Raw genomic sequence first — 13,393 nt, 5'->3', positions numbered from 1 at the left:
TACATGACAATGTTTCGCTAACAGGCTAGCTAGTTAAGCTAACACAAAATGTACTAATAACCTTGTTATGCCGCTGTGAACGTAGTTTATATTTTCCACAACACAAACTACACGATAGTAAAACACTTGCATTTAAATAAACACTATAACAACCACAAAAATTTAAAAAATACTTTTAAGAAGAAACAATATCATTAGCAATGGATTGTGGGATGGGTAGTTTCTTGACTCCGGACGAAATGATGTACACGGTCTTGTACTTTTGCCTTTTTTCCCGTTTTTTAATGCCGTTTTGGTGCCGAATTAATTGTAATATAGTCATGAGTATTGGGGTAGCTGGCTACGAGCAAAGTGAAGAGTCAGCGCTAGCATTAGCAGACTAACACAACAATCTGCTGGGAGAAAAACTAAACTGTGAAATGATGGCTACAAAATTCATCACAGCCTGTCAGAACCTCAGGACAACCAGTGGAACCTGAACACACACACACACACACACACAGTCAAAGGGTGAAAGGCAGAAATACACAACACTTGTGTTAACCTCATAAACTCATGTTTATTTCCTCTTTCTTATTAATCATCTTTGGATTTTATTGGCAGCTGGAATCCACAAAAGCTACATTACTGCCATCTGCTGGACTTCTCTTTCTAATAATAGACGCACCTTTTTTCATCTTCTTCGATGTTTTTTTAGACGTTGCCATGTGGGCGGGGTCAGACGTTTGACTCCGCCCACATGCCAACATAAAAAAACACAGAAGCTCCTCCCCGAATTGCACACTGTAGTCAGGGGCTTCTCCTGTGGGATGCCGCCACTGTCAGGACTGGAAGTGACGTATTTCGTGTGGCCCTTGTAGACTCTTGAAGACAACGGTATGTGATTATTCCTTATTATCCAAAACAGAGAATAACTTATGTATGCAACGTAACAGACATGGGAGTAAGTCACACATGTACAAGTCTCAAGCAAGTCGCAAGTCAAGTCATACAAAATTCTGATTACCCAGTTTCCACATTTAAATCAGTTAAGTTGGTCATCTTTATGTTGTTTTTCTTAATATAAGCTTAATTATGTGGTACACCTGGTACCCTTCTGTTTCTTTAACTACAATTTAATAATACAAACTATTTATTTAGCATTTTTCCTGTAATTTCAACTAATGTTGTCAGGAAAAATGCATTAAAGTGAACAAATGGTTGCTCAATATGATGTGAATATCTATTGTACCGTATTAGTTTATTTGTACATTTGTAGCATTATTTGTCTGACTTTAAATCGGATGCTATGTTATTATGAACAGTGCTCAGTTTACAAATAGGCGGACTCCATAAAAAAAGGGACACGCAGTTGAGTCTGCGTCTGCACATCGGAGAACAACACAGAGAACATGACAGCTACTTTACTGACTTTGAAGCTAATGTTGATTCACTTTAATCAGAAACAGCCATACATAAATGAAAGAGATGTGCGGCCGGGTCCGCGGCCAAGTGTCCGCGGCCAAATCATGTTAGTCAGATACAGCCAGAACACTCCGGGATTTCTCCGTAATGAAGGCTGTCAGTGTTGTGTATCTGCATGCTTGTGCATGAACTGTACCGTGCCGAAGCACACCTCTCCAAAGCGTGCCAGGTGGAGCGATCACACTGGTCAAACGAAATGGACTTTAGGGGTGAAGCATGCTTATAGGCACGGTACAGCGTGTCAGTGTGATCGCGCCCTGAGTGCCTGTTACCATTGGCTTGGCCTCTGCTGCTGGTCTGCTGCGTGCGCCCCTCTTAATCGCATTGCACTTAATCACCCAATCATGCACCCCCCACAAAAAAAAAAAAATCCTCACTTCTCCAAAAAATGCTAAATAAAAGTCCTAAAAGTAAAGTAATTTCAAGTCATCTGTCTCAAGTCTAAGTCAAGTCTTTCGTTTCAAACATTTAGAGAAATTATGAAAAAAAAGATGCCAAAACAATAACAGGTGCATGCAAAGCCACGCCCCCTTCACACTAACGCTTTGTTACAATGGTAACCGTTTGAACCCTAGAAATGTATTCACAGCTGAGGATCAATCAGCTCTCTTTATACCTGTTTATTTTAATTTATTTAATTTTAACCCTGCCAGTCTCAAGTCCTCAAATTTGCGACTCTAGTCTGACTTGAGTCAAGTCATGTGACTCGAGTCCCCCACCTCTGCAACGTAACTTGCATTTGTTCACCTTTATATACTTTAAATAATTCTAGACTTCAATCAAACAAGTAATTGAATGTGGCACAAGTGACGAAGTAGTTACACGAAAGGGGGCTAGTGTTAGCTGCGTTAGCTATGTTAATTTTAATGGAGAGTGAGCTTGTTTTCTGTCGGAGTACTGTGTATTTGGCTTAATTAAACGTTTTGTGAAGAGATGTTGCTTAACAGTTTAGTTATTTGTGATCTTAAAGGGTTCAAAGTTTGTCATTAAGAAGAAAAGTTTTACTGTCGTTGAAGCCGTTCAGCGAAAATATCAGCAGTTTTCACATTTAAACCGCATAAACACATTGCTGTGCTGTATGAGTAAATCAATTTTAATCTGAAGTTTGTCTACCAAGTGGGCATTAGTTGTGGTAACACTTTTTCTGTCTTTTGTAGATGCATCATTCAATCATTTCTGGTGGTGCAAAGCCTAAAGTCGACACTGTGCCCTAAACCGTCAAAAGAATACAAGATTCAGATTCACCTGGACATCCCCACAAAAAATGCCATTCCGTTTAAAGGTAAGTCTGCATCTATATAGATAGCAAATATTTGTGGGTCATGCTTATGGAATAATGTCAAAAGCTGTCCTGTAGGGTGAGGTGCCACCAGTGTCTCGTCTTGGGAAGCAGAAGTTGGATGACATTATTGAGGTCAGTTTTGTAATGCATTTTTAGGTTGTATTTGTTTGTTTTTTACTTTACTCATATGCCAATAATAATCATAATAATAATATTCATACTTATGAAGCACCTTTATAAACACAAGTTTATAAAGTAATTTTACAACCTAGCAAATTCAACCAAATGGGTAACTCAAAAAGTAACAAGCAAATCACAGTCTCAGTTTATCGACCATTCCAGACACCATTTGTTCCTCCATTCAGTCTTTAACACCAACTATTTTGACTAAAATGAGGGGAGCACATTCTTTCCATGTTAACCCCTAATGTGCGCTGAATGTAGAGACTGTGCCATTCCATGAGTTATTATAGTCCTTTATGATTTAAAGTCTCACCTTATGATGTTTTAAAGTTTTTTTTGAAAGATAAAAAAAGAGGGGGAGAAACTCGAGGCTGTGCAGGCTAACAGCTCTCTTCAAAACAATGTGAAGGCAACAGAGGAAGAGGTAGTATTCTTTCCAGTCTGTACTTCTTACCCAGAGGGATACCCATCCTATGGGGTATTCTAACAAGCAGTGTGTGGCTTTGCTATATTCAATACTCAGATAACCTTCTTTTCTCTTTTTTTCCCCCAAAGACCTGGGAAAAGATTGTACACCATTGTAAAAAAAGGTGCAGAATAGATTCAGGCTAACCCACATTTATTTGCAGCCACAGTGGACTTGCCTGGCAGGGCCAAGTGGCTATTGTAGAGGCTGTAAAGCAGTTTGCCAAGCTCTGGGTTGAAGAAACGTGAGAGACCATAGAAGATGAGAGGGAAGAAATCTTGGAGCCATTCAAGTTCATCTTTCACAACATGGAAGACATGTTTAAGTTCTTGGAAGAAATTGTTGACAACAGAGGGTATATGGCATACTGTGAATGCAGCATAAATGACGATTAGTGAAATATGTACTTGGTGGCATGTCATTAGAAACACTTACTAAATATATTGTAAACAGTGGCGGTCATAAAGAATAGATTAACAGTTACTTAAATAACTTTGCAGTGGTTACATTAGAGACAAATAAGTTTGCAGTTGTTTTTTGAAAATAATTGTACAATGCTGCAACCTTCAATAAATAAATAAAGTTTCTTTAAGTACTAGGGCAAAAGCTGTTCCTGAGTCTGTTTGTTCTTGTAAAGATTGTTTTGAGCCTGCCTGAAGGAAGGGGGTAAACAGAGTCCAGGATTTTATGGGTCCTTCATGATGTTTGAGGCTCGGCACGGTCATAATAAAGTTGAACAGAACATTTTATCATTTTTTTAATTGTATTTTTGCTAAAGAAATATATTTTTTAAATAAAGCAAACAATTTACTCTGAGCTCACATGGAGCTGAGTTTACAAACATTTTCAGTTGGTGTATTTTAAAATGAGCCCCTTCACTGACACAGGTGGTCCAACGGCACACGGTAAGAAAAAAGCACAATATGACAAATAGAGCTAAATGTTGAATGATGGTGAAGAGTAAAATATAAAATTGATTTACTAAATTAAGTATACGACTGGAAACAAAACACGATATTCAGTAATCTTTTACACAGAAATACAGGAATAAAACGCTTTAACCGGTTATTACTATCCAATTTTATTTTGAAAAACTAACGCTAAACTGGAAGTGCAAGTCGATTTTATTGTCGTGTATTTCCGGTCCTGACCGTCCTATGGTCCTGACAGTGTCGCTCTGCAGCCAGACTCTTGGATTGTGTTTCAGCAAGATCTCCGCAAGGTGAGTAAACTAGGCTTCATACACTAGATACAGAAAAATATCGACATAATCAAGGCTACAGAAGAACAAGTGTTCTGTTAGTGGATCACTATGGGAGAAATTTGCTGTTTTTTCTGTAGAAGACATAAAAGACATGACAAATGGTTTGAAGTTGTTAGGAATAGAGAGGTCCTGTCAAGTTTTCATTTTCTGCTCAAGCTGTACAATTGGGTGATTAACTGGAAAGTCTGTGACCAGCGTTTTAGGCGGAAGTGAGCAGTAAGCGCAGTACCAATACGTGAGAATGTGTCGTATGGGGCGTGGAAAGTGCCATGGATCAGCTAACTACTGAACTGAGCAGACAAACGTGACGGTCGTCGCGAGCATTGTCGTGACCGATGCCGTGTTGAACACACGCCGCTACGTCTTAACCTGTAAAAACTAACTTCCGCGCTAAAATAAAAATGTAAAAAGTGGGAGAAGATAGAAATTCCCAGCTTTCCAGTGGTACCACAAATGTCTCATTCAGACGACTCCGCAGAACTAGTTGTGCGAACGCGTTCTGCAGCACCCCCTAAATCAGGCGCATTAAAACCATTAGGTTATTATAAACTTACTAAGTCATAGTTTCTGCAGAGTGTTAGGCATACAACTCCCATCTGATCAGAGCTTCTGAAGACATGCTGAAGTGTTTCTGAGAGGTTTTCAACATATCAAAGAAACCATGGACGTTTGATTATCCTGTCATACAGAGCAGCAACTAGATTGATTTTATCCTAGATTTAGGAGTTTTAGTTGATTACTATTTTAATAACTGCAGAACAATCTCTAAAAGGGAGAGAGAGGTCATACAGATAAGCGAAAGTGTGCAATTAAGCACAGAGGTGGAGAGACTTTGGCTGAGGTGCCTTGCTCAAGGGCACCTCTGCAGTGCTCAGGAAGTGGACTGGCACCTCTCCAGCTAACCAGGCCAATTTCCGGACTTGGTCCGTGCCGGCACTTGAACCTCCGATTCCTAACCCAAGTCCCTACAGACTGAGCTACTGCCGCCCAACTTGACAGTTCTGCGCCATGCGATAGTTAGGGCGCGGTCACACTGGCCATCTGTACGCACGATTGCCCCCCCGCTGCGCCATTCCCACGCTGGCTGACACGGCCCGCGGTCACACTACACAGGACTAACCGTGCCTAAAAGCACGATTACCTCTTGTACATAACGTCTTAATACAGCACATGCACGCTTTATGTTATTATGAAGCATGCTCAGTTTACAAACAGGCGGACGAGAGAGAACGAGAGAGAGAGAAAAAGCATTTTTCTCTGTGTTGTAAGACTTATGCAGACCACAAACAAAGGACTGGATGGGTTTATTTCACATTTTGTGGGTCAGTAGACACTCAGGTTACCAAAATATATGTTCAAAAACACTGTAAAAGTGGATTTTTCATAATATGTCCCCTTTAAGGCTAGCACCACAGTACATCACAACATCAGAAGGACCGATTGTCAGTTTTTTCTGTTGACATCCAATTCTCAGTTTTTACAGAGCATTGATTCTCCTTACTTGTTAATGGATGGGTAGGTGACATCTTGATTTATTATGTCATTTTGTTTTCTCGTCCAGTGATTAAACTGTCATCAAAGATTTTATTCTGACTCTTGCCTTTGATGAGACTCCAATTAGTCTTGAGGATTTATTTTAAATAAACGTTTGGCGGATGGCTGTTTTCACATTCCTCTGAACTGTTGAAACGCATAGGCTACTTTCTGTCATCTTAAATTGTTGGCTAGTGTTGGCTAGTGATTTTTAAATTTGAATTCAACTCAAAGTAAGAATGTGTGACATGTTTCACATAAATATATCATAAATCAAGTCTATCCTGTGTAAATGTTTCTCTAAGTCATGACTGTCTACAATGAGTGAGATGCTCGAGTCCCGCTGGCTGTGTTGTTGTTAGAACTGTGTTTACATGGACGGGACGGCCAGCTCCTCTGCTTGTGTATAAAAGCTGTTTTAGCCCAGGACAAGAGAAAAGAAGAATATATAGTTATTTTTTATGGTTTATTTGATGGGGACAGATATAATATATTTAGACTAAGTTGTTTTTTTCCCCAGAATTTTTAAGTGTAAATGCACTCTACAGATTTGATTACTGACTGGTTAAAACATTGGACAGATGTGAAACTATTAAAGTATTTAAAAAAGGCTCAGCCGATTGTCAGACTATTTCTTATAATCCTTAAACAAAAAAGATTATCCTTAATCTTTTGACAAATATTTTTAACATGGCTTTTAAAATGTAATTGAGAATCTTAAATGAACCCCAGATACTTCACCTCTGCAACTTGTTCGATACGTTTTAATAGAGAAACAGACTGACTTACTTTTCTTGGTGTTTAGTGTTAAGCAAGAGGCATCCAGCCAGTTAGCCTGGTTAGTAATACAGGAAATCAAAGTGACACATTGTCATCTTCAGACAAGTGACTTCAGGTTATTGCACATGTTAATTTAAATATTGGACGTAGATAGTGCTAAAATATGCCGGAAAAAATATTGTTTTATGAATTACACTAATAAGTTGTTGTTTTTTTGGGCCATAATCTCAGTAGAAAAAATATCTGAAATTAAGCTCTACTGGCTGGAACTCTGCTAAAAGTTGAGTGTTAGTTTCTTAACTGTTATATGACTTTAACATCACTAATTAAAATTTTCTTTCAAAGTTAACTATTTTTCATTTACTGACCCCTATAAGTATTTTGTTAGACATGTTAATGTAAAGGTGAAGGCTGGCAGCGATTATTTAATGGGAATCACAAGCATGTAGCAATACTCCTGAGTCTGTGGTACTAGGCTCCACATTCCTCTGTAAACCTTTTTTAATATTTTAAATTTTCTTTTAAGGTTCTGAAACACAGCTGTTATTTCCAGATGAATCAGTCCCTGATGTCCAGCAGAGTGGCATCATATGGCAACCGTAGCAGCAGGTGAGTCCAGTAAGATTTTAAGATTTGGGATAATTCTCCTACATATTTTGTAGATGCCAAAAGAGATTTGTAATAATTCACTCTGACGTTCTCCAGAATTTTTCCTGCCAGCCCCCTAGTAAAATTTCTATACATACATACGTAACCTTTGTTCTACTTAATCTTTCCTGACTGCCAGAGGTGGTGCTTTAAGCACTGGGTGACTCATACCAACATAGTCATGAGGAATCCCCACACACCAACCACATTACATTGAAGCTGATTAATCTGGTAAAAGAATCACACCCAGCGGATAGGGGTTTGGGATGTTCACTCTGTAGAACCTTGTGAAGGTGCTCGGCAATGCCCAAGATGTCGCGGCAAAAATGTCCTCCAGGGGCCTGAGGGCCACGTTATGGGTTGAGGTGGGCCGCATTTGGCCCCCGGGCCGCCAGTTGCCCACCCCTGCCTTAGAGGCTCCAAAGATTGGCGATTGGAGTCCCAGGTCTGAGGCTGTCTGGAGGGCCGGCGATTTGGGCCTGAAAGTCCTAGGCTGCCCATCGGTGCTGGGCACTGAGGCTTCTGGTGACTACTGGCACAAGCTGGGGACTGTTAGCGGTGCTGAGGAGTGACCAAAACACTCCTAGGCCTAATATGGGGAGACATCCTCCTGCTGAGACCAGAGAACTGCTGCCTGGTCTGTCCAGCCTGGATGGTCCATTCAAGAGCCTCTAGAGCAGTGGTTCTCAAACTTTTTAGACTGCGTACCACCTCTGAAAATATTTGGCTTCTAAGTACCATCATTATGGTAGACGTTAAAATACACGTTAGGCCTATTTCTACACACATTTTACGCAGGAGGCAAATTAATTCATAAAAATAATATTATTTATTATTGACTGTTGGCAGCCACGCTGTAGGCCTACTAAGGGCTAGCGCTAGAACTGGAACTTAAACTCCACAGAACACTGACATTTGACCAAATCAAAAAAAATGCAGAAAATAAAAATGACAACTTTATACCTGTTTGGATAATTAGTCTCCAGTTTTTCCACACAAAAACGATATCTGGGCCCAAGTATATTTCCGACCTGTTCTGAGTGAGAGTGGGGGAGAGAGAGAGTGTGCAGGCGCGTGCTCCGTGCAGGCTCAGTGCAACAAGAGCCTCTGTATTATAAGGCTCTGCATTCAACATAACAAATATCCCTCTCGACTCCTGCGGAGATTTAAGACAGCGAAAGAGAGCAGAATCACATCAGCTTCAGAGCAAGTGAGAGAGAGGGAGGGGGAGCGATAAGGTCCGAACACTCTTGTAAATTCATCAAAACTGAAGCTTCTCCTGGCTCCGTTTTAAAAATGTAAATGTACAGCTGTAAATGTATTTTATGAAATAGGCAATTATTTTGATGGGGTGAACATCAAAACCTGTTAGAAATTATCGCCCTGAAAACATCAGTTTTTGATATTGGTCTGATGAGTAGCTGTGGCTTAATGGTTCAGTGGCAGACCCTCCAAAATTTCAAATATTCAGCTCCTGCAGGTCAACCTAGAAACATAACATGATACTGATACTGATTATGACTAGACATAAAACCTCTTGGGTCCATGCCCCAAACTCTACAGGTGGTGAGCCAATTTGGATTGAATTTCAAAATAATGCCTATTTAAGCCATAAACCATAACTCCTCTTCTGGCTTTCATCCGATCCTACCAAAATTTGGTCTGGGTTGTGTAGAGACTTTGGGAAATTATTTAAAGTTAATAAAGAAGGTATAAAAAGCTAAGGTATTTTTAAAGGAGGGTGGGCATGGTTGGGGTTCAAATTTGATGCTTTACTCGTTTACAAAATGAGAAAATTGTTTTAAGTTTTATATGCATTGTTTAATCTCCAATATTTGCATGAATGATAGCAATGAATACTAAGAACAGAATTAGTAGAAATGTATTCCTTGAAAAACACATCAAGGTTGGTGTAAAGATAGTAAGTATACTGCTTAGCAGGAGTTATGCTGCAATATAGTAAAAAGTTATGAAGAGATTCCTGTCAGAAATACTTTTTAATAGTTTTTATCTTGTTACTGTATTGTTTAAGCTAGTCAGAAACAGAAAAGGAGCTTCAGGTTAAATGCTAATTTCTGGAAGGTTTATGAGGAAAAGGGATGTGGGACATGTTTCAACATGAAATAATGCATTTCAAGATGCTAGTTGTTGACCAATCTATACATATCTATATATGACAAGTGTAATTGTAATTTCATCATAACACAAAAATAGCTATTTTGATGTAAAAATGTTTAAGGTAAACATTTCTGAAAATGTGACTCTTCTGAAAAAATTACCATTTTAGCCCAATAACCAGATGTTGGTATAGCATCTTATTAAAAACACTATGTGGCATCTCTACACGTGACATTTCTTTTTTCTATTACAGTCAGAATTCTGCTGCTGGGGATAAAGGACGACAAAACAACAAAACTTGGAGACTTTATCACTGGAAAAGAACAACACTGGTTCAGCTCTATAATAGAGGCTTTTGCAACCAAACAAATGGTGGAGAGTGGAGAATGGAGAGGAAAGCCTCTAACAGTTGTGAAAACTCCAGAAGTTTTCAGTGTTTCTGTGGAGAAGCTGAGAGAAGAGATGAAGAAGGCTGTGAGTCTCTGTCCTCCTGGACCAAATGTTGTGCTGCTGTTAGTGAAACCTTCTGATTTCACTGAAGAGAACAGACAAACACTGAAGTTCATCCTGAGTTTGTTTGGTCAAGATGCTTTCAAACACTCAGTGGTCATCAGCACACTTAAGGAGGATAAAACAGGTGTCTCTTTTAGAAGTCTCATTAAAGACTGTGGAGAACGACACTACAGTATGGCTGACAACAACCGTGATGTATTAATGCAAAAGATTGAGAAAACTGATCATGACAACAAAGGAACCTTTCTCACTGTCATCGAGGATTCAGTCGCCCCAAAGTCTGATCTTATAAAAACAGCTTTGAGCCTGGTTCTGTGTGGAAGGAGAGGAGCAGGGAAGACTTCAGCAGCTGAGGCCATTTTAGGTCAGACAGATCTTCATTCAGTCTCCAGCTCATCAGAGTGTGTTAAACATCAGGGAGAGGTGAGCGGACATTGGGTTTCCCTGGTGGAGCTTCCTGCCCTGTATGGAAAACCTCAGGAGGAGGTGATGAAGGAATCATTCAGGTGTGTCTCTCTCTGTGATCCTGAGGGCATCCATGCCTTCATCCTGGTTCTACCTGTGGATCCACTCACTGATGAAGACAAAGGAGAGTTGGAGACCATGAAGAACACATTTGGGAGTCGATTCAATGACATCACTGTGTTGCTGTTCACTGTTGAGTCAGATCCCTCAGATCCAACTGTTGTTAACTTTCTAAAAGAAACCAATTCCATCCAGGAGCTTCTTCAGAGCTGTGGAGGAAGATCTTTGGTTCTAAACATCAAGGACAAGCAGCAGATCCCAGAGCTGTTGGACATGGTGGAAAAGATGCACGAAGATAAATCCAAATCATTCATCTTCACAACAGAAACATTTGCACATGCCCAAATAGAAAAGATCACAACTCTACAGGCTGAGCTGAAGAACCTGAAAACAAAAGACCCAGTCATCTGTAAGTATTATTTATTTTAACTTGTAAATATAAATCCTACTAATTCACTTTTTGAAATAAACAACCTATTGTTAATCATACCTTAAAGTCTGTATCTATACTGTGCAATTGTCAGCATTGAAGGTAACTCTAGGTCTTCTTTTTTCATAGGTGATGATAAGCTGAGTCAAGAGAGTCTCAGGATTGTGCTGATAGGGAAGACTGGCACTGGGAAGAGTTCTTCAGGAAACACCATTCTAGGAGGAAAGACATTTGAAGCTAAATCATCCCAAACATCAGTCACAAAATGTTGTCAGAAAGCACAGAGTGATGTGAACGGTCGTCCGGTCACTGTGGTTGACACTCCTGGTCTGTTTGACACAACTTTGTCCCATGAAGAGGTTCAAGAAGAGCTGATTAAATGCATCAGTCTTCTGGCTCCAGGACCACATGTCTTCCTGTTGGTGTTACAAATCGGCAGATTTACACCAGAGGAAAAGGAGACATTAAAACTCATCAAGGAAGTCTTTGGGATGAATGCTGAAAAGTTCACCATCGTTCTTCTAACTGGAGGAGATTCATTAAAGCGTGACAACATGTCCATTGAAGAATACATTGAGAAGAAATGTGATGATTCCTTTAAGAAACTGATTGCTGACTGTGGAGGAAGATACCACGTGTTTGATAACTGTGAGGAACAAAACAGAACTCAAGTCAGTGAGCTGATAACCAAGATTGAATTTATAGTGAGAACTAATGGAGACAGCTGCTATACCAATAAGGTGCTGCAAGAATCTGAAGCCGCTATAAAGAAAACAATGGAGAGACTCTTGCAGGAGAAGGAAGAAGAGATGAAGAGAGAGATGGATGAGCTTCTAAAGAAACACGAGGAAGAAATGAAAGAAAAGGGAAGAAGAATAGAACAACAGAAGAGAGAAATTGAAAAGGAGCGACAACTGAGAAAAACAACTCAAAGAAAAGCAGGAGAGGATCAACAAGGAGTGTGAGGAGAGAAAGAAAGAACAGCAAAAGAGAGAAGAAGAATTTCAGAAACAGGAATGGGAATGGAAACTCTCAGCTTTGGAGAAATCAGAATCAAAGGAAACCATTGACATGGTGCTGGAGGAGACTAGAGAAGAGATGAGAAAGCAACAAGAGACTTTGGAGAATGAAAACAAGATGAACAGGGACAACAGGAGGGACAAACAAAACTTGAAGCAAGGACAAGCAAGACAAAGTGACAGAGTAGAATCTTTTACGAAACCTCTCAAAAACCAAAGAAAGACGTGTAAAAGAAGAAATAGAGGAATTAAAGCAACAGCACGAACAAGAAATAAATGAAATGAAACAAAAATATGAAAGCAAATGTATCATCTGCTGATTGTTCCATCAACTCTTGATTATGTCATTTGCTGATTGAACACCATCTGTTTGGTGTTTCTGCTGGACCACACAGGGTATGCCACTAGTAGACTGTAATTTTCTTCTAAATGACTTATTGATAAACAAAAAATCCCCCTGGAACATGCTCAACGGTGTCCAAGAAGAACATCAAGAGACTTTTGATAAAATAAATGTTATAAGTTCTCGCTAATAATTTTTTCTACAAACATTCTAGGACTTGATGAAATAAACGCACAATACTTGTCCCCTAATACAAAGGATGAGTTCTTGTTAACTCCTTGATCAGTCACAGTGCCTACCACCATTTAATTAGGCGCACACATGTGCATGATGGCTGCCTTGTTTGGTGCATTGGCTCTACACATTCTCAGAAATTCCTGTGACGCAGATGCCGTATGCACATGAAAAGAAGGGGGGTGGAGGGGGAATGGGATACAGCAGCAGGGGCAACAATGGCAAAAAGGTCTGGAGACAAGCTGATGGATTAAGTCTACAGTTATCCACATCTGTACGATGTGTCATTGTCACTGGACAGAGACAAACATGCCTTTCAAAAAAAGCATTCTGACAGGTACATTTTACTTTAACGTTGACATGGAAACCTTTAAAACTAAATGGAACAAGCTGGGTGTTTCAGTTTAACAAGTGACCCTGTAAACTGGCGACTTTCAGCCGAAAGCACGGTGGCTGCAACTGGCTTTGTCTGTTTTTCCATGAAATACAATAAATACACATCTAATGAGTATATTTTGACATGCTAACGAAATACTAGCACTGGCATTCATGGACAAATTTAGTTGAAAGCCGACAGTTAAGGTTCACTCG

General features: G+C 39.7%; 1 protein-coding gene across 1 annotated transcript; it reads left to right on the top strand.

Moving 5' to 3' along the window:
• Positions 1-7,946: 7,946 nt before the first annotated feature.
• Positions 7,947-12,171, top strand: LOC136181257 (GTPase IMAP family member 8-like). The gene is made up of 3 exons (XM_065962129.1): positions 7,947-8,178; positions 9,992-11,185; positions 11,336-12,171. The coding sequence occupies exons 1-3, from the start codon at positions 7,947-7,949 to the stop codon at positions 12,169-12,171; spliced, it is 2,262 nt and encodes a 753-aa protein (XP_065818201.1).
• The last annotated feature ends 1,222 nt before the right edge of the window (positions 12,172-13,393 follow it).

Source organism: Labrus bergylta, chromosome 2, assembly GCF_963930695.1.
Source record: "Labrus bergylta chromosome 2, fLabBer1.1, whole genome shotgun sequence".
NCBI lineage: Eukaryota > Metazoa > Chordata > Actinopteri > Labriformes > Labridae > Labrus > Labrus bergylta.
The sequence above is the reverse complement of the archived record's forward strand: the minus strand, read 5'-3'. Positions and strand labels throughout refer to the sequence as shown.

Excerpts from the sequence above, each read along its gene's own strand:
- LOC136181257 (XM_065962129.1), top strand. The coding sequence starts at position 7,947 with ATGTCCTCCAGGGGCCTGAGGGCCACGTTATGGGTTGAGGTGGGCCGC. Across the intron at positions 8,179-9,991 it reads CAAGCTGGGGACTGTTAGCG|TCAGAATTCTGCTGCTGGGG; the intron begins GTGCTGAGGAGT and ends TTTCTATTACAG. Across the intron at positions 11,186-11,335 it reads AACAAAAGACCCAGTCATCT|GTGATGATAAGCTGAGTCAA; the intron begins GTAAGTATTATT and ends CTTTTTTCATAG.